This window comes from Zalophus californianus, chromosome 14 (genome assembly GCF_009762305.2).
Source record: "Zalophus californianus isolate mZalCal1 chromosome 14, mZalCal1.pri.v2, whole genome shotgun sequence".
NCBI classification, from domain to species: Eukaryota; Metazoa; Chordata; class Mammalia; order Carnivora; family Otariidae; genus Zalophus; species Zalophus californianus.
The window spans coordinates 35114706-35139233 of NC_045608.1; the positions used below are offsets into that span (position 1 = coordinate 35114706).

Below are 24528 nucleotides of genomic sequence, written 5' to 3' on the forward strand. Positions count from 1 at the left end.
ATTAAAAATATCTTTAAAAAAATAGTAATAAATAAATAAATTCCCTTGTCATTACCTCTGTGCTATGAATGGTTGTTGATCCACCAGGTAAAAGGAACAGTACTCCTCTGCATGGGAGTGGGGAGTAAGGGGCTGGGGTGGGCATGCCAAGGGGCTGCAGGAGACCCAGCAGACCACTGGGGAAGCATGCAGACCCCACCTGCTTGGAGAAGATGCTATTTCAGCAGAGATTTGCAAAGGGCTATCAAGGACTATTGAGATATTTACAAAGCATTCTCAAAAGCCCCTAAGGCTTCCCAAAATTCAGTATTTACACGTGGCTCATTGTTGCTTACCAAATTAAGTCTAAACTCTGTAACTTATTTATTTAAAATATTTATTAATTTATCTTCATTTACCTTTTGTCCCCTTCTCATCATGGAAGTAACACATGCTTAGCTGGGGAAAAATGTTAGATTATGGAACTTCATAATGAGTGCCCCTTGCCATTTTAGCCCCCAGTGGTTGCTCTTACTTTTGAGTATATTTCTTCTTTTTGTAGTCACATACACTAACATATGTTTGCAAAAAATGAAATTTTGTTAAGAATACTTCACTACGGGGCGCCTGGGTGGCTCAGTCGTTAAGCGTCTGCCTTTGGCTCAGGTCATGATCCCGGGGTCCTGGAATCGAGCCCCACATTGGGCTCCCTGCTCCGTGGGAAGCCTGCTTCTCCCTCTCCCACTCCCCCTGCTTGTGTTCCCTCTCTCGCTGTGTCTCTCTCTGTCAAATAAATAAAAAATCTTAAAAAAAGAAAGAATACTTCACTACAACTTGCTTTTTCCACTTAGCAGATCTAGAACATCTTTTCATGCCAGTATATGCAGATCTTTTTTGATGTCACACAAATATTCTCCATAAGCTAAGCTGGTTTATTTTCACACTTCGTATTTTTCCAATCTTGTATTTCTGTACATTCTTCTTTTTGCTCAGGATAGGATTCTTACTTTTTTCCATAGCTACATAAATCCTACCCACTCTTGAAAGCCTGTTCAAATATCACCCTATTCAGATATCAAAAATCATCTTTCGTGACTCAACACAGTGCCTGGCACATAGTAAGTGAATGAATTGATTAAAGGAATGATTTCCTGGCTAAAGTCCCCAATAGCCTTTGAGATCCTAAAGCATTTATTTGCACTGACATTTCACTATTAATGTATATATGTTTTGTTTGCTCAACTAATTTTAGAAGCTTCTTTAGGGCAGGAATCATGTCTTTAATGTCTCATTTCGCTGTGTGCAGGGATTCTCAGGCTCTTGGAAGATCTGCAAAAACTAGGACCAATGGTCTCACCTGTATTAGCCAAAATGACAACAGTAATGAAGATGTGAAAACAATTAGTGAAAATGATAAGGATGCACAGAGTCAAGAGCTTAATTGTTACTTTAAGAAACAAGGAAAAGCAGGGGCATCTGGGTGGCTCAGTCAGTTAAGCAACTGACTCTAGGTTTTGGCTCAGGTCCTGATCTCATGGGTCATGAGATTCAGCAGGCCCGTGATAGCAGGGAGTCTGCTTGAACTTCTCTCCCTCTGCCCTTCCTCCCACTCCTGCATGTGCCTGCATTCTCTCTCTCTCTCAAATAAATAAATAAATCTTTAAAAAAGGAAGGAAGGAAGGAAGGAAAGAAAGCAGGAAGGAAGGAAGGAAGGAAGGAAAGGAAGGAAGGGAGAAAGAAAGAAAGGAAGGAAGAAAAAGAAAGAAAGCGAGCAGAGATCAGTGATGCTTGGAATAATCAGAAAGACTTCCTGGAGGCTTATGCTTGGTCTGAAGGGAAGTTCAGACTTGAAGGGGCAGAGAGGGGGATTTGGGGGTGGAGGTGATGAGAGGTGAGTGACCAGAGTGGGGCTGGTTGGGAGGAGGAGTGTCCTAGCACCAAACCACCCAGGACAGCCTCAGTCCCTCAGTCCTCAGAGCCACACCACCTTACAAGAGAGGAGCACCAAGTAACCTAAGAACTTAATGTTGTCTGTGTGTGTTAAAATTCATGTAAGATAAAATTTATCATTCTAACCACTTAAAAGTATACAATTTGGTGGCATTTAGTATAGTCACAATATTAAGCAACCATCACCACTATCAAATTCCAGGACATTTCTCTCACCTCAAAAGGAAACTCAATACCCATTAAGCAATGACACAACCCCCACCCCAACTTGGCAATCACTAGTCTATTTTCTGTCTCTATGGCTTTGTCTCTTCTGAACATTTCAGATAAATGGAGTCAGACAATATTTGGCCTTTTTATCTGGCCTCTTCACTTAGCATAAAGTTTTCTTTTCTTTTCTTTTTTAAAGATTTTATTTATTTATTTGAGAGAGAGAGAGAGAGCATGAGCAGGCAGAGTGGCAGAGGGAGAGAGAGAAGCAGACTCCCCACTGAGCAGGGAGCCCAACATGGGGCTCAATCCCAGGACCCCGAGATCATGACCTGAGCAGAAAGCAGATGCTTAACTAACTGAGCCACCTAGGTACCCGGCATAATGTTTTCAAGTTTCATTCATGTTGTAGCATATAACAAAAGTTTATTCCTTTTTGTGACTGAGCAATATTTCATTGTATGATATACCACATTTTGTTTATCTAGTCATCAGCTGATGGACAATTGGTTTGTTTCTACTTTTGGCCATTATGAATAGTATTGCTATGAGCATTCATGTACAAATTTGTGTTTCAACATTTTTTTTGTTCTTTTAAAGAGAAAGAGAGTGAGCGAGAGTTGTGGGGTAGAGAGGAGTAAAGGGAGAGGGAGAGAGATTCTAAACAGGCTCCAGTGTGGAGCCTGGCACAGGGTTCCATCTTATGACCCCAAGGTCATGAACTGAGCCGAAATCAAGTCAGATGCTTAACTGACTACCCAGGCGAACCTGAACACTTGCTTTCAATTCCTTTGTGTATATAACTAGGAGTGGAATAGGTCATACGGTAACTCTATGTTCAACTTGTTGAGAAACTGCAATACTGCCTTTCACAGCAGCTGTGCCATTTCACATTCTCACTAGCAATGTATGAGAGCTGCAATTTCTCCACATCCTTGCCAGCATTTGTATTTTACATAATTTTGATTATAGGCATCCCAGTGGGTGCAAAATGGTATCTCATTGTAGTGCCTAATTATTTTTTTCATATGTTTATGGCTTGCTTTTTCCAGGAAGGATTGAAAGAAGCTAGAAAAATACAAATGATACAGGAAGGTCCGATTAACCTTATAACCACATAGGGAATTTGAAAGAAAGGAAAATAAGGTCAAGAGACCTTATTAGGTCTCTTATAACCTATAGGGAATAACCACATAGGGAATAACCACATAGGGAATTTGAAAGAAAGGAAAATAAGGTCAAGAGAATAACACTGGGCACAGAGTGGCACAAAAATGACTCATTGTCAGACAGATTCTAAGCATTCTCACAGCAAACGCAAAGAAAGAAAACACAACCCATCACAACATCCACAGTATTTGTAGAATAAAAATGAACTAGAAGTACTGCTTTTCCTAATATTTATTGAGAGAAAGTTCTCCCACGGGTTCCCATGAAAAACTGCATTGAATGATTCAACAGAAATATATGTTGGACAAATAAGTTGAGGATCTATTGTGTGCCAAGCACTGGGTTAGGCATTGGCTATTGGCTATTTTAAAACTTTATCTCCCAGGGCGGAGCAAGATGGCGGAGGAGCAGGAGACCTGGATTTCGTCTGGTCTCAGGAATTCAGCTGAATAGGGATCAAACCATTCTGAACACCTACGAACTCAACAGGAGATCGAAAAGAAGAATAGCAACAACTCTCGGAACAGAAAAGCGACCACTTTCTGAAAGGTAGGACGTGTGGTGCGGAGAAGTGAATCCGAGGCGATATTCGGGAGGATAGACGGTGGGGGAGGGGGCCTCCCTCGGCCGCTTCTGGCAAGTGCTAGAGCCGCGGAGCACAAAATCGGACCTTTTACAAGTCAGCTCCGCTGAGGGACGTCGCTGCAGTGGCTAAGCAGGGGGTGGAATCCTCCCGGGACAGTGTGGTCTCAGGACCCTTGGGGTCACAGAAAGACCGGGGGAGCCTGAGTGCGCCCGAGCTCCCAGGTATCGGAGCGGGGAAGCCGCTGCAGAGACGGAGCCGAGGCGCGGGCTCTCAGCTCGGGGTTGCCATAAACTGTGATCCGCGGCCCAGTCGGGCCACTGCTCCTCCAGCAGGGACCCAACAAGCGGCAGAGCCGGGGAGACTCCCCTTCCTCCCCCGGGAGGAGCAGCGCGGGAGCGCACCGCAGGGATCTGCTGGGTTTGGAAACTCCACACGGGGTCGGGTGCCAGAGATAGAAACGCTCCGTCACAGGCCGGGTGAGCACGGAGTGCGGCCGGAGACCAGGGAGACGGGAGTGACTGACTGCTTTTCTCTGGGGGCGCACCGAGGAGCAGGGCCCCAAGTCCTCAGCTCCTCCGGGCAGAGAGTGGGAGGCCGCCCTTTCACTCTCGTCCCCCAAAACCCTACGGAAAGCTTGCAGGGAACAAATGCTCCCAAGGGCAAAGCCCGAGCAGATTGCTTAGCCCGGACCGACAAGGGCAGGACAATTCAGCCTCCGGCAAAGACATTTGGGAACCACGGCAACAGGCCCCTCCCCCAGAAGATCAGCACGAACAGCCAGCAAGCCAAGACCAAGTCTACCGATCAAGGAGAACGGGAGAACTCCAGCGCTAGGGCAATACTGCACATAGAATTCAGGGCTTTTTTTTAACCATAATTCTTTAATCCTTCAAAGTTAATTTTTTTAATTTTCTTTTTTTTTTGAATTTTTCTTTTTCCCTTTTTCAAACAACATCTTATCAATCCCTTTTTAAAAATTCTTTTTTATTTTTCATTTTTAGAGTCATATTCTATCCCTTCATGGTAGTTAACCTTACTTTTGAAATATATATATATATATCTTTAAAATTTTGGGATACAGTTTCTTCTAACAGACCAAAATATACCCTAAATCTCTAATGTATGGCTTTGTTCTAGTCTCCTGCCTGGTCACATTCTCTCCCTCCCCCCTTTTTTTTAATCCTCTTCCTTCTTTTTTCTTTTCTTTTCTTTTTTTAAAAATATTTTGTTTATTTATTTGACAGAGAGCAAGAGAGGGGACACAAACAGGGGGAGTGGGAGAGGGAGAAGCAGGCGTCCCGCTGAGCAGGGAGCCCGATGTGGGGCTTGATTCCAGGACCCTGGGATCATGACCTGAGCCAAAGGCAGACACTTAACGACTGAGCCACCCAGGCGCCCCAATCCTCTTCTTTCTTTTCTCAACCAACTTCTTATCTTATAAATTCCTTTTATAAAATCTTTTATATTTTCATCTTTACAGTCATATTCCATCCCTTTGTCATGTTAACCCTCATTTTTGTACATATATGTTTTTCTTTCTTTAAAATTTTGAGAGTCACTTTCTTCTAAAGGACCAAAATATGCCCAAAATCTAGTGTGTGGCACTGATCTATGTACCAGCCTGATCATATTTGATCATATTCTGTTTTTTGTTTGTTTATTTGTTTTTATCCTTATCTTTTTCTTTTTCGTTTTTCTCTCTTTTCCTTTTCCCCCAGTTTCAGGTATCTTCTGATTTGTTTAGTGTATATTTTCTGGGGACGTTGTTACCCTGTTAGCATTTTGTTCTCTCATTCATCTATTCTCTGGACAAAATGACAAGACGGAAAAAATCACCTCAAAAAAAAAAAAAGAACAAGAGTCAGTACCGACCGCCAGGGACCTAATCAATACAGACATTAGTAAGATGTCAGAACTAGAGTTCAGAATGATGATTTTAAAGATACTAGCTGGGCTTGAAAAAAGCATGGAAGATATTAGAGAAACACTTTCTGGAGAAATAAAAGAACTAAAACCTAACCAAGTTGAAATCAAAAAGGCTATTAATGAGGTACCATCAAAAATGGTGGCTCTAATTGTTAGGATAAATGAGGCAGAAGAAAGAATTAGTGATATAGAAGACCAAATGATGGAAAATAAAGAAGCTAAGAAAAAGAAAGATGAACAGCTATTGGATCATGAGCACAGAATTCGAGAGATAAGTGATACCATAAGATGAAACAATATTAGAATAATTGGGATCCCAGAAGAAGAGGAAAGAGAGAGAGGGGCAGAAGGTATACTGGAGCAAATTATAGGAGAGAACTTCCCTAATGTGGGGAAGGAAACAGGCATCAAAATCCAGGAGGCAGAGAGAACCCCCCTCAAAATCAATAAAAATAGGTCAACACCCCGACATCTAATAGTAAAACTTACAAGTCGCAGAGACAAAGAGAAAATCCTGAAAGCAACTCGGGAGAAGAGATCTGTAACCTACAATGGTAGAAACATTAGATTGGTAACAGACCTATCCACAGCGACCTGGCAGGCCAGAAAGGACTGGCATGATATATTCAGAGCACTAAATGAGAAAAATATGCAGTCAAGAATACTATATCCAGCTAGGCTGTCATTGAAAATACAAGGAGAGATAAAAAGCTTCCAGGACAAACAAAAACTAAAGGAATTTGCAAACACGAAACCAGCCCTCCAAGAAATATTGAAAGGGGTGCTCTAAGCAAAGAGAGAGTCTAAAAGTAACATAGACCAGAAAGGAACACAGACAATATACGGTAACAGTCACCTTACAGGCAATACATTGGCACTAAATTCATATCTTTCAATAGTTACCCTGAATGTAAATGGGCTAAATGCCCCAAACAAAAGACACAGGGTATCAGATTGGATAAAAAAACAAGACCCATTGATATGCTGTCTGCAAGAGACTCATTTTAGACCCAAAGACACCCCCAGATTGAAAGTGAGGGGTTTGGAAAACCATTAACCATGCTAATGGACACCAAAAGAAAGCTGGGGTGGCAATCCTTATATCAGGCAAATTAGATTTTAAACCAAAGACTGTAATAAGAGATGAGGAAGGACACTATATCCTACTTAAAGGGTCTATCCAACAAGAAAATCTAACAGTTGTAAATATTTATGCCCCAAACATGGGAGCAGCCAATTATATAAGTCAATTAATCACAAAAGGAAAGAAACACATCAACAACAATACAATAATAGTGGGGGGCTTTAACACCCCCCTCACTGAAATGGACAGATCATCTAAGCAAAAGATCAACAAGGAAATAAAGACTTTTAATGACACACTAACCAAATGGGCTTCACAGATACATTCAGAACATTCCATCCCAAAGCAACAGAATACACATTCTTCTCTAGTGCCCATGGAACATTCTCCAGAATAGATCACATCCTAGGTCACAAATCAGGTCTCAACCGGTACCAAAAGATTGGGATCATTCCCTGCATATTTTCAGACCACAGTGCCTTGAAACTAGAACTCAGTCACAAGAGGAAAGTCAGAAAGAACACAAATACATGGAGGCTAAAGAGCATCCTACTAAAGAATGAATGGGTCAACCAGGAAATTAAAGAAGAATTAAAAAAATTCATGGAAACAAACGAAGATGAAAACACAACTATTCAAAATCTTTGGGATACAGCAAAGGCAGTAAGAGGAAAGTATATAGCAATACAAGCCTTTCTCAAGAAACAAGAAAGGTCTCAGATACACAACCTAACCCTACACCTAAAGGAGCTGGAGAAAGAACAGCAAATGAAGCCTAAATCCAGCAGGAGAAGAGAAATAATAAAGATCAGAGCAGAAATCAATGAAATAGAAACCGAAAGAACAGTAGAACAGATCAATGAGACTAGGAGCTGGTTCTTTGAAAGAATTAACAAGATTGATAAACCCCTGGCCAGACTTATCAAAAAGAAAAGAGAAAGGACCCAAATCAACAAAATCATGAATGAAAGAGGAGAGATCACAACCAACACCAAAGAAATACAAACAATTATAAGAACATATTATGAGCAACTATATGCCAGCAGATCAGATAATCTGGAAGAAATGGATGCATTCCTAGAGATGTATCAACTACCAAAACTGAACCAGGAAGAAACAGAAAACCTGAACAGACCTATAACCACTAAGGAAATTGAAGGCGTCATCAAAAATCTCCGAAAAACAAAAGCCCAGGGCCAGATGGCTTCCCAGGGGATTTCTACCAAACATTTAAAGAAGAATTAATACCTATCCTTCTGAAACTGTTCCAAAAAATTAGAAATGGAAGGAAAACTTCCAAACTCGTTTTATGAGGCCACCATTACCTTGATCCCCAAACCAGACAAAGACCCCATCAAAAAGGAGAATTACAGACCAATATCCTTGATGAACACAGATGCAAAAATTCTCACCAAAATACTAGCCAATAGGATCCAACAGTACATTAAATCCCATGACCAAGTGGGATTTATCCCTGGGCTGCAAGGTTGCTTCAACATCCACATATCAATCAATGTGATACAATACATTAATAAAAGAAATAACAAGAACCATATGATCCTGTCAACAGATGCAGAAAAAGCATTTGACAAAGTACAGCATCCTTTCTTGATTAAAGCTCTTCAGAGTGTAGGGATAGAGGGTACATACCTCAATATCATAAAAGCCATCTATGAAAAATCCACAGTGAATATCATTCTCAATGGGGAAAACCTGAGAGCTTTCCGCTTAAGGTCAGGAACACGGCAGGGATGTCCACTATCACCACTGCTATTCAACATAGTACTAGAAGTCCTAGCCACAGCAATCAGACAACAAAAAGAAATAAAAGGCATCTGAATTGGCAAAGAAGAAGTCAAACTCTCACTGTTTGCAGATGATATGATACTTTATGTGGAAAACCCAAAAGACTTCATCCCAAAACTGCTAGAACTCATACAGGAACTCAGTAAAGTGGCAGGATATAAAATCAATGCACAGAAATCAGTGGCATTCCTATACATCAACAACAAGACAGAAGAAAGATAAATTAAGGAGTCGATCCCATTTACAATTGTACCCAAAACCCTAAGATACCTAGGAATAAATCTAACCAAAGAGGCAAAGAATCTGTACTCAGAAAACTATAAAATACTCATGAAAGAAATTGAGGAAGACACAAAGAAATAGAAAAACGTTCCATGCTCATAGACTGGAAGAACAAACATTGTGAAGATGTCAATGCTACCTAGAGCAATCTACACATTCAATGCAATCCCCATCAAAATACCACCCACTTCTTTCAAAGAAATGGAACAAATAATCCTAAAATTTGTATGGAACCAGAAAAGACCCCAAATAGCCAGAGGAATGTTGAAAAAGAAAAGCAAAGCTGGCGGCATCACAATTCCGGACTTCAAGCTCTATTACAAAGCTGTCATCATCAAGACAGTATGGTACTGGCACAAAACAGAAACATAGATCAATGGAACAGAATCGAGAGCCCAGAAATGGACCCTCATCTCTATGGTCAACTAATACTGGACAAAGCAGGAAAGAATGTCCAATGGAAAAAAGACAGTCTCTTCAACAAATGGTGTTTGGAAAATTGGACAGCCACATGCAGAAGAATGAAACTGGACCATTTCCTTACACCACACACAAAAATAGACTCCAAATGGTTGAAAGACCTAACTGTGAGACAGGAGTCCATCAAAATCCTTGAGGAGAACACAGGCAGCAACCTCTTCGACCTCAGCCGCAGCAACTTCTTCTTAGAAACATCGCCAAAGGCAAGGGAAGCAAGGGCAAAAATGAACTATTGGGACTTCATCAAGATAAAAAGCTTTTGCACAGCAAAGGAAACAGTGAACAAAACCGAAAGACAACCGACAGAATGGGAGAAGATATTTGCAAATGACATGTCAGATAAAGGGCTAGTATCCAAAATCTATAAAGAACTTGTTAAACTCAACACCCAAAGAACTAATGATCCAATCATGAAATGGGCAGAAGACATGAACAGACATTTTTCCAAAGAAGACATCCAAATGACCAACACATGAGAAAGTGCTCAACATCGCTCAGCATCAGGGAAATCCAAATCAAAACCTCCATGAGATACCACCTCACACCAGTGAGAATGGCTAAAATTAACATGTCAGGAAAAGACAGATGTTGGTGGGGATGCAGAGAAAGGGGAACCCTCCTACACTGTTGGTGGGAATGCAGGCTGGTGCAGCCACTCTGGAAAACAGTATGGAGGTTCCTCAAAAAGTTGAAAATAGTGCTACCCTACGACCAAGCAATTGCATTACTGGGTATTTACTCCAAAGATACAAATGTAGGGATCTGAAGGGGTACGTGCACCCCGATGTTAATAGCAGCAATGTTCGCAATAGCTAAACTATGGAAAGAGCCATGATGTCCATTGACAGATGAATGGATAAAGAAGAGGTGGTATATATCTACAATGGAATATTACACAGCCATCGAAAGGAATGAAATCTTGCCATTTGCAACGACATGGATGGAACTGGAGGGTATTATGCTGAGCGAAATAAGTCAGTCAGAGAAAGACGTGTATCATATGGTCTCACTGATATGAGGAATTCTTAATCTCAGGAATGAAACTGAGTGTTGCTGGAGTGGTGGGGGGTGAGAGGGATGCGGTGGCTGGGTGATAGACATTGGGGAGGGTGTGTGCTATGTTGAACCCTGTGAATTGTGTAAGACTGATGAATTACAGACCTGTACCTCTGAAAAAAATAATACATTATATGTAAAAAAAAAAAAAACATAGCAGGAAGGGAAGAATGAAGGTGGGGAAATCGGATGGGGAGATGAACCATGAGAGACTATGGACTCTGAGAAACAAACTGAGGGTTCTAGAGGGGAGGGGGTGGGGGGATGGGTTAGCCTGGTGATGGGTATTAAAGAGGGTGTGTACTGAATGGAGCACTGGGTGTTATACACAAACAATGAATCATGGAACACTACATCAAAAACTAATGATGTAATGTATGGTGATTAACATAATATAAAAAAAACTTTATCTCCCATTTTTTCCAAATTATGGTTATATTTTCCTCTACTTTTCTGTACATACACAGACTTTAAAATTCTATTAACATACTTATTTACTAGTTCCATCATTGTTTTTATTTCTCATCCAATTTCTATTTTTTTATGGTTAAGGGTCATAATTTCCTGCTTCTTTACATGCCTGATCACGTTTTTAAAGTTTTTATTTATTTATATGAGAGAGAGAGAGATAGGGACAGAGATAGCAAAAGAGAGAGAGCACAAGCAGGGAGGAGAGGGAGAAGCAGGCTTCTCGCTGAGCAGGGAGCCCGAAGTGGGACTGATCCCAGGACCCTAGAATCATGACCTGAGCGAAAGCCACCTAGGCACCCCATATGCCTGATCATTTTTTACTGGATGTTAGATACTGCAATTTTTCCATTTTTGGTTACTGGATTTTGTTGTATTCCTTTAGTGATGGATTAAGTTCAGTTGTGCAATTGAGTTACCTGGAATAAGTTTAAGTTTTTTAAAATATATTTTTTAAGATTTTATTTTTAAGTAATCTCTACACCCAATGTGAGTCTCAAACTTACAACCCCGAGATCAAGAGTCATATGCTCTACTACTGACTGGACCAGCCAGATGCCCCTGATTTGATCTTTTTTTTTTTTTTTTTTTAAGATTTTATTTATTTGACTGAGAGAGAGAGCACACAAGCAGGGGGAGCAGCAGGCAGAGGGGGAGGGAGAAGCAGGCTCCCCACGGAGCAGGGAGCCCGATGTGGGGCTTGATCCCAGGACCCTGGGATCATGAGCTGAACTGAGGCCAGATGTTTAACTGATGGATCCACCAGGCACCCCTGGTTTGATCTTTTTGAAGCTAATTTTTAGGATTAACCAGAGGGGATTCAGGGCTTATTTGGCCTCACAAATGCAATGTCCTGCTGAGTACTCTATTTGAATCCCTGGCCATTAGATCTTTCCTCCTTGGCTGACGGGAACACAAACTATGCCCAACCCTCTTGTGAGGTCATAGGATTGTTCTGCTACTTCATTATCAATGGAAGTGAAAATGTGGAAGAATTATATTTAGCATGTAAAAAGAATAAATTTCTGTGCCTCTGTTCAAAGAGAATTATGTTATAATGTATTTACTCTGGTATAGAGGTGACTAATAGGGAAAAGGCTTTGGACTATTAATACAAATGTACTTTCGAATTAAAAAGCATTAACATACTGCCACGAAAAATTGTAGCCTGTTTCCCCAAAATCAGTAGGGGAAAATATTGGTGCCATCATGTAGTATTGTTCAGAATGAATATACAGAGGGGATAGCTTGCTTTGGTAATTATTTTAACTCATGATTAGGAGCTTCAAGATTAAGAGAGTTGACTTTACCATATCCCAGTGGAAATACACTGTATAGTAAAAGATTGCTTAGAGAGTATAAAAAGCCCCTGAGAAAATTCTAAAATAACCCTAAGAATTAGAAGAATCATATCTTTAGCAGCATATATTTTGTAATATTAGGACATTAGACTGCTAGGCAGTCTTCCTATCAGAGTTCAGAGTTCTATATGTGAACCCTGTCTGATCTTCACAACATTGAAGAATTCTCATGGTGGAGAATTTGGGAGATTTGCTACTGTGGATCTGTCTTGTTGGCTAGAACAGTCCTGTGCATAATCCAAAATACTTAGTTTCCCATGCAGAAAAATGTAATGGCTGTGGAATTCTGAATGAAATTAGACTCATAAGCCTATTCTAAAGTTATTAGTTCAGCCTAGAGTTCTAAAAGTTACTCTGTCATCCATTCCATCTGCCTGGGAATTTTTTAGTTCCAACTTGTTCTAATAGGGCTGGACTGAAAATATGAGGCTAGGTGAGGAGTCTATCTGAGAAGGTATTTGCTCCTTGGTCTAAAAGAACCAGATGGGGGCGCCTGGGTGGCTCAGTCGTTAAGCGTCTGCCTTCGGCTCAGGTCATGATCCCGGGGTCCTGGGATCGAGCCCCGCATCAGGCTCCCTGCTCCACGAGGGGCCTGCCTCTCCCTCTCCCACTCCCCGCCTGTGTTCCCCCTCTCGCTGTGTCCCTCTCTGTCAAATAAATAAATAAAATCTTAAAAAAAAAATAAAAAAATAAAGGAACCAGATATTCAGTTCTCTGTAAGGGAAAGCAGGCAAAAGAATGACTGCTGAGATGGTACTATGTTTTAGCACAAGAATTTATCTCAGTACTAAGATGTTCATTGAACATCTTTTTTTGGATAATAAAAATTTGCAAAATACCTAAGTGTCTAAGAGGAAACTGGTTCAATAAATTATGGAATGTCCATATGATGAATGTTTAATGAAATGGTAAATTATTTTGCTATTAAGTAAAACATTATGTGAGATATCTAACTAATCATCTATTTATCTATATCACATGGTACTTTTGTCAAAAGCCTGTCACTTTATTTTATTTTTTTAAAGATTTTCTTTATTTGAGAGAGAGAGAGAGAGCACAACAGGGGGAGTGGCAGACAGAGGGAGAGGGAGAAACAGGCTCTCCACTGAGCAAGGAGCCGGATGTGGGGCTCGATCCCAGGACCCTGACCTGAGCGGACGGCAAATGCTTAACCAAATGACCCACTCAGCCACCCCAAAAGCCTGTCACTTTAAACAACTGACAGTGTTTGTTGCCAATAACGTTTGACCTTCCAAGTGAAAATTAGAATTTTGGAAAACTTGTAATTGTCACTTACAGCTTCACAGCTTCCTAATACTTAAAAGACATTTCTGATGAAATCAGTGGTGATATTAACAAGTGTGAATTTTGGTATTATATAATGAGGTGTGTCAACATTTGGAAGACACACGTAACACAGTGAATCAATGTTTTCTAAATGATCAATACACGATGTTAAAAATCATTCATTGCTAAAAGATCCACTCAAAGTGCAAGATAAATAGATTTAATGTAACAGAGTTAGCAAAAGTTGATTATATAGTTTCAGATTCCACAAGGTGACTAACTTTTTAGAAACTATTTGTTGGGTGGCTCAGTCTAGTAAGCGTCTGACTTCAGCTCAGCTCATGATCTCAGGGTCCTGGGATTGAGCCTCACACTGGGCTCCCTGCTCAGCAGGGAGTCTGTTTGTCCTTCTGCCCCTCCCCCTGCTTGTACTCTCTCATAAATGAATAAAATCTTAAAAAACAAGAAAACTGTTGCATTTTGATGTGGAATCGAATAATGCCCACATTTGTTTGAAAGTCTATTAAATATTTAAAATTTTTAAATATTCTCCCCCTTTTCCTATTATTTGTGTGAGGCCATATTTTTTTCATACAAACCAAACCAAACCAAAACCAAACAAATAATAGATAAAACACATTGAGTGCAAAAGCAGATACGAAATTTCTAGCTTTCTTCTATTTGGCCAGATATTAAGGAGATTTGTAAAATTTAAAATAATACACTTTTCCTACTAACTTTTAATTTTGGAAATCTATTTTTCATAAAAATATACATGAAATAGGCTTATTAATACATTTAAAATTGTTTTTGTTTTAATTTCTACTTCGGTAAATATCAACTAATATAACACAGAAACAAAAGCTCTCAAAGTCCTTTTAGGACTCCAGAAACTAGTCATTAAGAAAAAATGGAAAAGCAGGCCACAGACTAGGTAAAAACAATCAGGACAAACAAATGTATCTGACCAAAGGACTTATATGCAGACTATATAAAGAATTCCTACCAATCAGGAATAAAGACAACCCAATAAAAATGAGCAAAACACTTGAGGACATTTCACAAAATATGTACAAATGGTCAATATGTGTATGAAAAGTAATGTTCAATCTCATTAGTCATCAGGAAAATGTAAATTAAAGGCACAAGATACCATTACACATCCACCAAAATTGCTAAAACTGAAGACTGACACCACCAAATATTGATGAAGATTCAGAGCAACTGGGTCTCTCATGAGATAGGGGTATAAAATAGTACAACCACTTTGGAGAATTGTCAGTTTCTAATAAAGCTAAACACACAACGATACTCTCTGACCTAGTACTCCAAGGTATGTACGCAAGAATGAAAGAATATATCCACAAAAAAGTACTTGCAGATTCACAGTGGTTTTATTCACAACAGCTCCCAAATTGGAAACAATCCAAATGTCTACCAACAAGAGAACGAATAAACAACTTTGTACAATATACTACTGCTCATTCATAAAATGGAACATATTACTGATATATGCAACATGGATGAATTTCAAAACCTTATGTTGGGAGAAAGAAGGTAGACACAAGAAAATAGTATATACTGCTTGATTCCATTTATATGAAGTTCAAGAACAGGTACAAGTAACACACAGAGATGGGACCATCACAGTGGTCGCTTCTGGAATGGGGAGTACTGACTGCAAAGGGGAACCTGGTGGCGGGGACGCCTAACTTTGGTGATGGAAACAATCACGATTCAGGCAATGGTAACAGTGTATACATTTGTTAGGACTGGCCTTTTTGTTTGCTTAAACTGGATTTAAACCAGTTTAGAAAAACGGAGAAGGTACTGATAATGAGCTCTTAAGCTGAGTGATGGGCACACAGGTCTTGTTCTTTAATCTTTAAACGTATGCCGCAAAAGCTTGCTTCATTCTATTAACAGCAAAATTTTCTTCAGAAGTGGGGAAAACGGTGGCTACCTAAAAGCTTTTTACCTGGACTACTCGTATTTTGATATGGCATATAGCTTTTTTTTTAAACATTTAAAAAGTCACGGAGTTAAATAAATGTGTTTCATAAATAATCTTAAATTCTGTGTAACTAATGATCCCCATGCAAGCAAAGGCATTTATCTTTAGGTAAACAATTTTATATGCTTTTTTTAAAAAAGATTTTTATTTGAGAGAGCGAGAATGAGAGAGAGAGAGAGCACTTGAGAGGGGGGAGGGTCGGAGGGAGAAGCAGACTCCCTGCTGAGCAGGCAGCCCGATGCGGGACTCGATCCCAGGACTCCAGGATCATGACCTGAGCCAAAGGCAGTCGCTTAACCGACTGAGCCACCCAGGTGCCCAATTTTATATGCTACTCTTATGGAGATATGCACATGTATAAAAAATTCACATTACTTGCAGATACTGTGTAGTATTTAACATTTCATCACTGGGAAAAGTCATTCTAGATGTATTTTTCACTGTTTTAATGCTAATACTTATAATTCTACATGCTTTTTTCACCATATTAAGGGAATTATTTAAACTTTATTTGCCTTTGTTCTAATGAACTCTGGTTTTACTGACTGGAAATATTTCAGGTAACTGCTACTGTGGAGGCTTTGTAACTCCATTTTAGGTACAATGGAGATTACAGTGTCAAGAAAGCCACCAAGAAAATGAATTACAAGATATTTAATCCATTAAACTTCACACAAACTTTTCCAAAGATCAGTAACTCTTGTATCAATCTTTTCGCCTTAAATGTTTGAAAGGGATTTTTAGAAAAATTATGAAAATGCTCTCTTTAAAATACAAGAAGACTATCTGAGTTTAGTCAATTTCTTCTATATAAAATTTTGTGGGTTTATGTATCAGGATACCAGAAATAGAATAAAAAATATTGCCAGCTTTCTGGATAACTAAGAAAAATACATACTTAGCACTGCACTCAATTTCTAGAATAAGTGTATAATTATTAAGTCAGTTAAAATGAGCCTCATGGGGTCTTTGAGATTTTTGTGGTTATGAAGTTTGCAGCATGTCTAACATTTAATATTCATTTTTGAGACCTCATTACTGAATAGAGTTGAGCTATTCTTCAGAGGTTGTTTCCCCAAAATGAGTATTTCTGTAATTTTGCTACTGCCTAAGTAAACACTGGTGTTTGGCTTAGAGTCACATGGGAGTGGAAAGTAAAAAAACACTTAGCACACATTTCACTCTTATTTTTTTTCTATAAAAATATAACTCTTTATTAAATAACATGCACAAATATCAACTAGTCATTTATTAAACAGATATGATTTAGAACAAGATTTAAAGAAATACAAATCCTTAGGTACAATTTAGTATATCTTGTTCATGATATTTGAATAGTTAAAAAAAAATCACTGATTAAACTAACCATCCTTTATTTCTCTTCCAGAACCCTAAATCTTTTTAGGTATATACCCCATTCCAAGGTTTTTCCTAGCATTTCAGAGCTTTAGAATATCTTTAATATCAAAAGCTCTTAACTACTTATATATAAATTCCACCGAGAAGGCATTCACTTTTCTTTTAGGCTATCCGATTGGCTTTGAGTCACTTTACTAAAGGAAATCTCCAGAAGCAGAATCATGGCAGAGAGGCTCCAGCAACTTGAGGTACCATTGAAGAGGGAGAACTAGGGTTAGTACTTAAAAAGCTGGGACAACTAAAATATGCCAGATTCCTGCTTGCTTGCTTTTTCTCTTCTGCAGCTTGTTCTGTGTGGCCAAACAGTGATTTCCCCTCCTTTTCCAGTTGGACCCTCAGAACAAAATGCTGTATAATTTACCCCTCTCATATTTTTCTATGACTCCAATGTTCAATAATCTGGTTTTTTATCTTTAGGCGAAAGTATAAACAAAATTTGCATTGAGTTTTTCCATATTAAAAAGTATTGCTTTTATAAATTAGCTTTTAATGTTCCCAGCCTTAATAAACTTAACTTCAACAAAACCAGTGCTTCAAAATCTACCCTGCCTTTCTTGGCCCCATTTATCCAATAAAAAAGGCTCAAGTCTCTCATCTAAATTTCTAAAGAACACTACATCCAACCATTATAATAAAGTCCTTGCACTGTGTATCTTTTACACGTGCTGCTTTATTGCGCATGCCAAGTACAGTATGAATTAAAATATAAACTGACGTAAAAATTCAAAAATCCCTAAGCTTAATATATACCTTTGCACTCCAAAACTTCCAATTTTTACATTCTCTCCCATTAGCTGGGATGTCCAACTTGCTTGCTGAGTTTAAGTCACTTTATTCCTCATATATTCTTTTTACTTTTCTCTATCAGAATAAAAAATATCCAGCATTATTTTATAATTCAAGAAAGTACTGTGGAAAGTTCTATAAATTTTATCTCATATACTTATGTTCAATTTTACATATAACCTAATTTTCCTTTCAAAAATGTTTAGTAAGTTTAGCAGATTTCAGACCTGAAATATTCCTGAATATTTAATCTACTTCATGTTATAGGAGAAACTGGATTTTTTCTAAGTATATTGCTAATTATTTTATTAAAAACAGCATACCAAATCTTAATTATAAAATTCTGAAAATTATGTTTTGCATCTTGATACAAGGAAAAAATACGTATTAATCAATTTTTCATAAATATTGAAGATTGATCAGAATATGCCTGTTTCTTGTACTTATTTTGACTACCGAATATCTTTTTGATTTCAGTACTCAGTTTGTATTTTAAAAGTGCAAAGGTTATTAAGCTTAAAACATTATATTTAAGCAATGTAAAAAAGTTTTACAATGATTTAACATGACCAATAAAATTTATTAAACATATTTACATATATTCACAGATTCTTTCATACTTGAGTATTAAAATAGACATTTACAATTTCAGAATTTTCATTCAAAGGCATTTTGGGAAAGGGGAATAGGTTCCACTGTGAGATGAAAAAAAGAGCTGTTTCTTTGCATGACTAATTCTAAATAATATGTCCAACATAGTGGAGTCATAGGAACTATCCCAGGAGACTGGCATGAAACACCCTACACTACTTTAGGCATCGCCTATGGAGAGAGTTAAATTATAGGAAACATGCAATACAACTAAGTCACAACCTTTACAGTTATGGTAATGAAAACAAGCTAACTCAAACACATGCATGCCTTATTTGAAAGTTTTGCTACCTGAACACATTACTAGTACACTCCATACAAACCACAACTTTGGTCCAATAAAACATTAGACACAACAGCTTTACAATTATTTCTTTGTACATGTTTTGACTACCAATCCCTTTGTATACATTTTGACCATTAATTACAAGATTTACATCTGCACAATATGTATAAAATAAGTTATTAAAAAGGAAGACAATATTAAAACTTTGAAAAGAAAACTGTACAATTAATTTACAGATAAAATAAACTGAAGAAATTTTGTGCCAAGTTTTTCTTCCACATTAGAAACTATTTGGTAGGAATTGAACCTTTTAGTTTACCAATATATTTTAATGAAACTTGAAAGATTTGAATACTAGTGGTTATCTTGTTACTTAAGAGGGCTAACAACTTCCAGTGCTGTTAGCAGATTCTCAGCTTTCAAAATATCTACCACAGTTTGCCAACATGCTCTAATGCCATAGTTACCTCTCACCAATATAAATAGATTTCAGTTAGAAACTGTTTGGATCTAGGATCCAAAATAATTCTTTTCATTTTTCATAAAATGACAGTGTTTACTACATAACCAACTTCAGTCAAACTTTACTAACAACTGTAAAGGCATAATATCAGTATTTTTCTCAAAAGGCAGTGTTCCACAGTTTAATACTCTTGAGCCACATGAGTTTAAGACGACATCACCGGAAGGAATGGCTGCTATATAGGAGTCAATTCAAAGTCATCATTAACATCAACAAGGGGAACATAAAACTCCTGGATTTCATAAATGCTGATAGATTTATAGGTGGCAGGATCAAGTTCCTGGAGTTTGAGCTGCCATTCTAATCTCTGGACGGCATTTAAAGCTGCAGCTTCATGTTGTTGCCTCATTAAAAGACAGGTCTATTGAGAAGAAGAGAAGAGTTAATTGATTTTTCTGTTAAATCTGCTTTAAAAATTAATCTCATCCACAGTTTCTTTAGTGATTAAGTTTTTGAATGACACACCCATTTCTGCTTTACCCTGTATCTATATGACAACTATTTCTGGATCTGCAACTTCACCACTGTCTGACCTCACAGACTTTAATTTGAAACTGCTCTTTCAAATAATGAGATTTCAAACTATCAGAAGAATCACCAACATCTAAGAAGTGATTTTTGAAACGGTTTAAAATCTCAAACCAAATAATTTTCCTTATTTGTAGTATATATTCTTTCCTTATTGCTCTAACCCATTCTTTCATAAGTCAGAACTATCACCAGACTTGGATACTGGACAGTAAGCATAAAGATCCCCATCAGAAACTGCTTCTTCTGTGATAGTTTCATCTTTCATTCTACACTGGTCTTGAAAAATGGACTTGTGCTCTTTATTTTCCTTTACTTTCCCACTGTAGCTGGCACGAGGACGCATGACTAATGGCTATCTCCTTTCCTAGTCACTCCTAACAGAGCTGCACTGTTTAAGAGGGAAGCATCCAGTTAAACTGAGCTTCTAAACATACATACCTTTAGTTTGTCAAATTTATCATCCACATCTTGTAACCAAGACATGAACTGTCTTGCATTAAAGCGATCCCTCACAGAAGTTTTACTGTCATCAGACTGAAAGAGAACATCGAAAGTAGCTGAATACTATGCAAGAACCCACTTTAAAACCTATATGCCATTATATCTTTTTATGGTATGATGGAATAATGGAAAGAATGATGGAACTTGAAAAAGGATAAAAATATAATTTTTTATGCCTACAACTTTCTTATTAAAATTGATTTTGTGTCTCATTTTAATTTTAATGTTAATGTTTACCATATGTAGGGAGAAAAAGTGTTAAGGTGGGCTACAGGGCTTTGAGGCCAACATTTTTTCCAGGACCAATATTTTGGAGTGATCGTAAAGAAATTCTGTATCAATTCTTAAGAATACCAGTTTTGGAATGAAGACAGGCTGTATTCAAATGCCAGCTTTGTGTCTTACTATGTAATCTTGAACTAATTACGTACTTTCTCAATTTTCCATTCTGTAAAGTGGGATGAATACCTCTTTTAATCTTGTTTTGAGAATTAAGTTTTTGAAGTCCTCATCAGAACGCTTGGGCATACAGGCAGCACTCATTCCAATAAATGTCTGCTGTAATTACTATTACTACTATTACCACCAGTACCATCAAAGTGCCATGCAGGCATCACGTAGATGCCCACATTCTGAGCCATTATCACTTCCTCCTTGGTCCTCCATAAGATGTCTTGAGTCTTTAAAATTTTATTGTTGGATCTTTTTAATATTACAAGTTTATTTTGAAAAGGAAGAGGTCTGATGAGAAACTAGACTAATGGATGACCCAAGCCCTTAGCCAGGAAAGGTAGATTTTCCTTTTCCTTAAATTCCTTGCAGGCTATTCTCATAGGAGCCTGCTACTCAGTTTAGAGACCAGTGTCTACTCTAAAGCCAGAGTAAAAGGATGGGTAAGAGTTCCACAGTTTTCCTCAAGTGAAGGATTAAGTTCTTCCGTCCTTTAATTACTAGGCCGATCATGGCCTAATCTTCTTTCAGTCTCTGACTTGGGGATCATTCTAAGGGCTTACTGGGAAACTTCACTTATTTTTGATGTTCTCCTTATCATCTATCTGGGGCAACAGATGCTCATCAGAAGTTTCATCATGTGGTGGTCCAGTGGCTTTGTGTCTCGATTTCCAGTTCTGCTATGGATTGGTTTTTATTTTTACATGTCTTTTGTCATTTCAGGGAGTTTTGGAAGGAAGACAAAATAAAAAGGTATGTATACCCAACCACTGTGAACCAGAAGTCTTCAAGAGACTTTCCTTGTAGCTTGATTTATATTGTTCTCAAATTGATTTCAGTACTCTACAATTGCACAGAACTTGAAAAGATCTCAAGATATTACACTGTCTAGTCCAGCCTTTAGTTAAGCTGTTAATTTCCATTATTAAAAACCATTCATTCTTCCCTTTAAATTCTTTAAAGCTGAGAATTATGTAAATTCCCTCAGTGGCCTTTCCAGTGTTTATTTCCTTAGAGTCAAATAGTTCTTTCTTAAGATCCAATTATTATTATTAATATTTTAGAGAAAGAGTATGCATACAAATGGGGTGGAGGGGCAAAGGAAGAGGGAGAGAGAGTCTTAAGCAGACTCCGTGCCCAGCATGGAGCCCAATGCAGGGCTTGATCTCATGACCCTGAGATCATGACCTGAGTAAAAATCAAGAGTCAGATGCTCAACGGACTGAACCACCCAGGCTCCCCCTAACCAATTATTATTATTCTTAATAGCCTTTTCAAATATCTCTGAATACTTTCATTTGGGTAAAACAGTTGGTGACTTAAAGTTTGAAATATACTGATCTAATGTAATCTTTTTTTTTTTAAAATATACTTTTAAAGATTTTATTTATTTGAGAGAGAGAGAGAATGAGAGAGAGCACATGAGAGGGGTTAGGGTCAGAGGGAGAAGCAGACTCCCTGCTGAGCAGGGAGCCCGATGCGGGACTCGATCCAGGGACTCCAGGATCATGAGCTGAGCTGACCGCAGTCGCTTAACCAACTGAGCCATGCAGGCAGCACCCACCCCCCCGGCCCTTTTTTTTTTTTTTTAAAGAGGAGAAAAATAAAGCCGAGAGAGAACTAAGTAATTTTCTCTGTAATACACCCTATATCCTTTGTGTTTCTAGTCTGTCTGACTTAAAACAGCATTTCCTAGTATTTCTGTGTGATAATCCTTCACTGTCCATGCTTATACTCTTTAATCATTATATTCTCTCTATGACCAATGAATTTCATTCTAGTTTGTGAGGCACAAGAAATTCTGACAACTGATATATTTAGTTCTGAATTCAAATAATTTCTATATGGCAGTAAACTTTATTCAAGACATAGCTACAGTTTTTTTTTTCCCCCACAACTATATTTCTTTATTCCAGCCATATCCAAGATCAAAACAAAAGCCTGGCCCTATTTTAGCACCACCACAATCTAGAGATTCAATCTGCCTGTAGTGTTTTCCAGCTTACAGTTGCTTTCCAGTTGCTTGAAGGTACAAACATCCACTTTAGAAACAAATTACAAATTATGTAAAAGGGCACTATCCTAAAGACATATTGGTTTTGTAAATATCAGCTTTTATAATATAAGCCTAATGTTTAGAGGATTTTAGAAAAAAGATCAAGTGATCTAGAAGTACTTTATTCTGCAAGAATTGTTTTTCTCCTTTGAGTTTTACTGATTGCTGAATTCAAGTTTCTTCTATGGAAATAGATTACAAATGCACCCAAGTTGTATTTAGGAACATTTTAACTGTATCAGTGGCACTTTACCTGAGCGTCCAGTGGCACACTGTACACTTCTGCATCCAGTAACACAGTGCACGCACTAAATGGTAGTGTTTGATTTGCCAATGTTCTTGCAGCTCTGTAATGAACTCGTAGAACTTCCTGTTCATTGGATACAATGAGTTTTTCCTAGATGAAGCAAGAATGGAAAAAAAAAACCATTAATACTTCAATCACCTGTTTTTTTCAAATAACTTAAAATGTACTAAAGAACCTGAATCTCAAAAGTTTTTTCTTTTTTAAAACATTTTATTTATTAGAGCAGAATGAGCATGACGGGGGGAGGCGCAGAGGGAGAGGGACAAGCAGACTCCCCACCGAGCAGAGATCCCGACATGGGGCTTGATCCCAGGACCCCAATATCATGACCTGAGCCGAAGGCAGATGCTTAACCAACGGAGCCACCCAGGCGCCCCGCAGATAAGTTTCTTCTTCACAGAAAGCTTCAGAGACTTGAGAACTCAAAGTGTTCTAAAAGTGTAAGTAAATGTTCTCTTTCCAAAAGTGGCAGGCTTTTTAAAAAAATTAAGTTTTCAAGTGTACAATGGTGGCTTTTAGTATGTTCACCAAGATGTTCAACCATCACCACTAATTTCAGAACATTTTCATCACCCCAAAAAGAAACTCTATCACCAGTCATGCCCCATATACCTCCTCTTCCCCTGGCAACCACTACACTCTACTTTTTATTTCTATGGATTTACCTACTCTGAACCTTTTCTTACAAATGGACCCATGGAACATGTGGTATTTTGTAACTGGCTTCTTTTATGTCACTTGTTTTCAAGGTTCACCTCTGTTGCAGCATGCATCAGTACTTCACCCCTTTTTATGGCTGAATAATATTCCACTGTATAAATACACCACATTTTATTTATCCATTCATCAGTTGATGGTCTTTTGGGTTGTTCCTAGCTTTGTACTATCATGAATAACGCTGCTATGAACATTCATGCTCAAGTTGTTGCTTGGATGCATATTTTCTGTTTCTCTTAGGTAAATAACTAGGAGTGGAGCTACTAGGTCATATGGTAGTTCTATGTTTAACCTGGTGAGAAACTGCTGAGTTGTTAACAGCAGTTGTATCATTTTACATTTCCATCAGCAATGTATGAGGGTTCCAATTTTTTCACATCCTTGCCAACACTTATTATCTTTTAATTATAGCCTTTCTAATGGGTGTGAAGTGGTGTGCCATGGTGGTGGTAGCTTGTTTTATAATGAATATTTTCATGGAAACAAACACTGTACTTCGATGCTGATTTTAAACCTCTGACAATCGCAGTATAATCCTGTCTTAAAATGTGTTAACTGGGGTGCAATACTTCCAATTACATAATATGCAAACTCATCCTATCATAAAGTTAATGAAATCATCTAGGCAATCCTCTGCATTTA

The 24528-nt window shown here is 38.2% G+C and overlaps 1 protein-coding gene across 7 annotated transcripts in view; it reads right to left on the reverse strand.

The window, feature by feature from the left end:
* Positions 1–16847: 16847 nt before the first annotated feature.
* ANKRD12 (ankyrin repeat domain 12) overlaps positions 16848–24528 on the reverse strand; it is a 123331-nt gene continuing 115650 nt past the window's right edge. For all 7 annotated transcript variants that reach the window (XM_027575395.2, XM_027575389.2, XM_027575394.2 and 4 more), the window contains 3 exons: positions 23116–23259; positions 20294–20389; positions 16848–19685 (listed from right to left, as the gene is read on the reverse strand). In XM_027575395.2, coding sequence (XP_027431196.1) covers positions 19500–19685; positions 20294–20389; positions 23116–23259 — 426 coding nt within the window. In that variant the 3' untranslated portion in view covers positions 16848–19499. The remainder of the gene's footprint in view (positions 19686–20293; positions 20390–23115; positions 23260–24528) is intronic.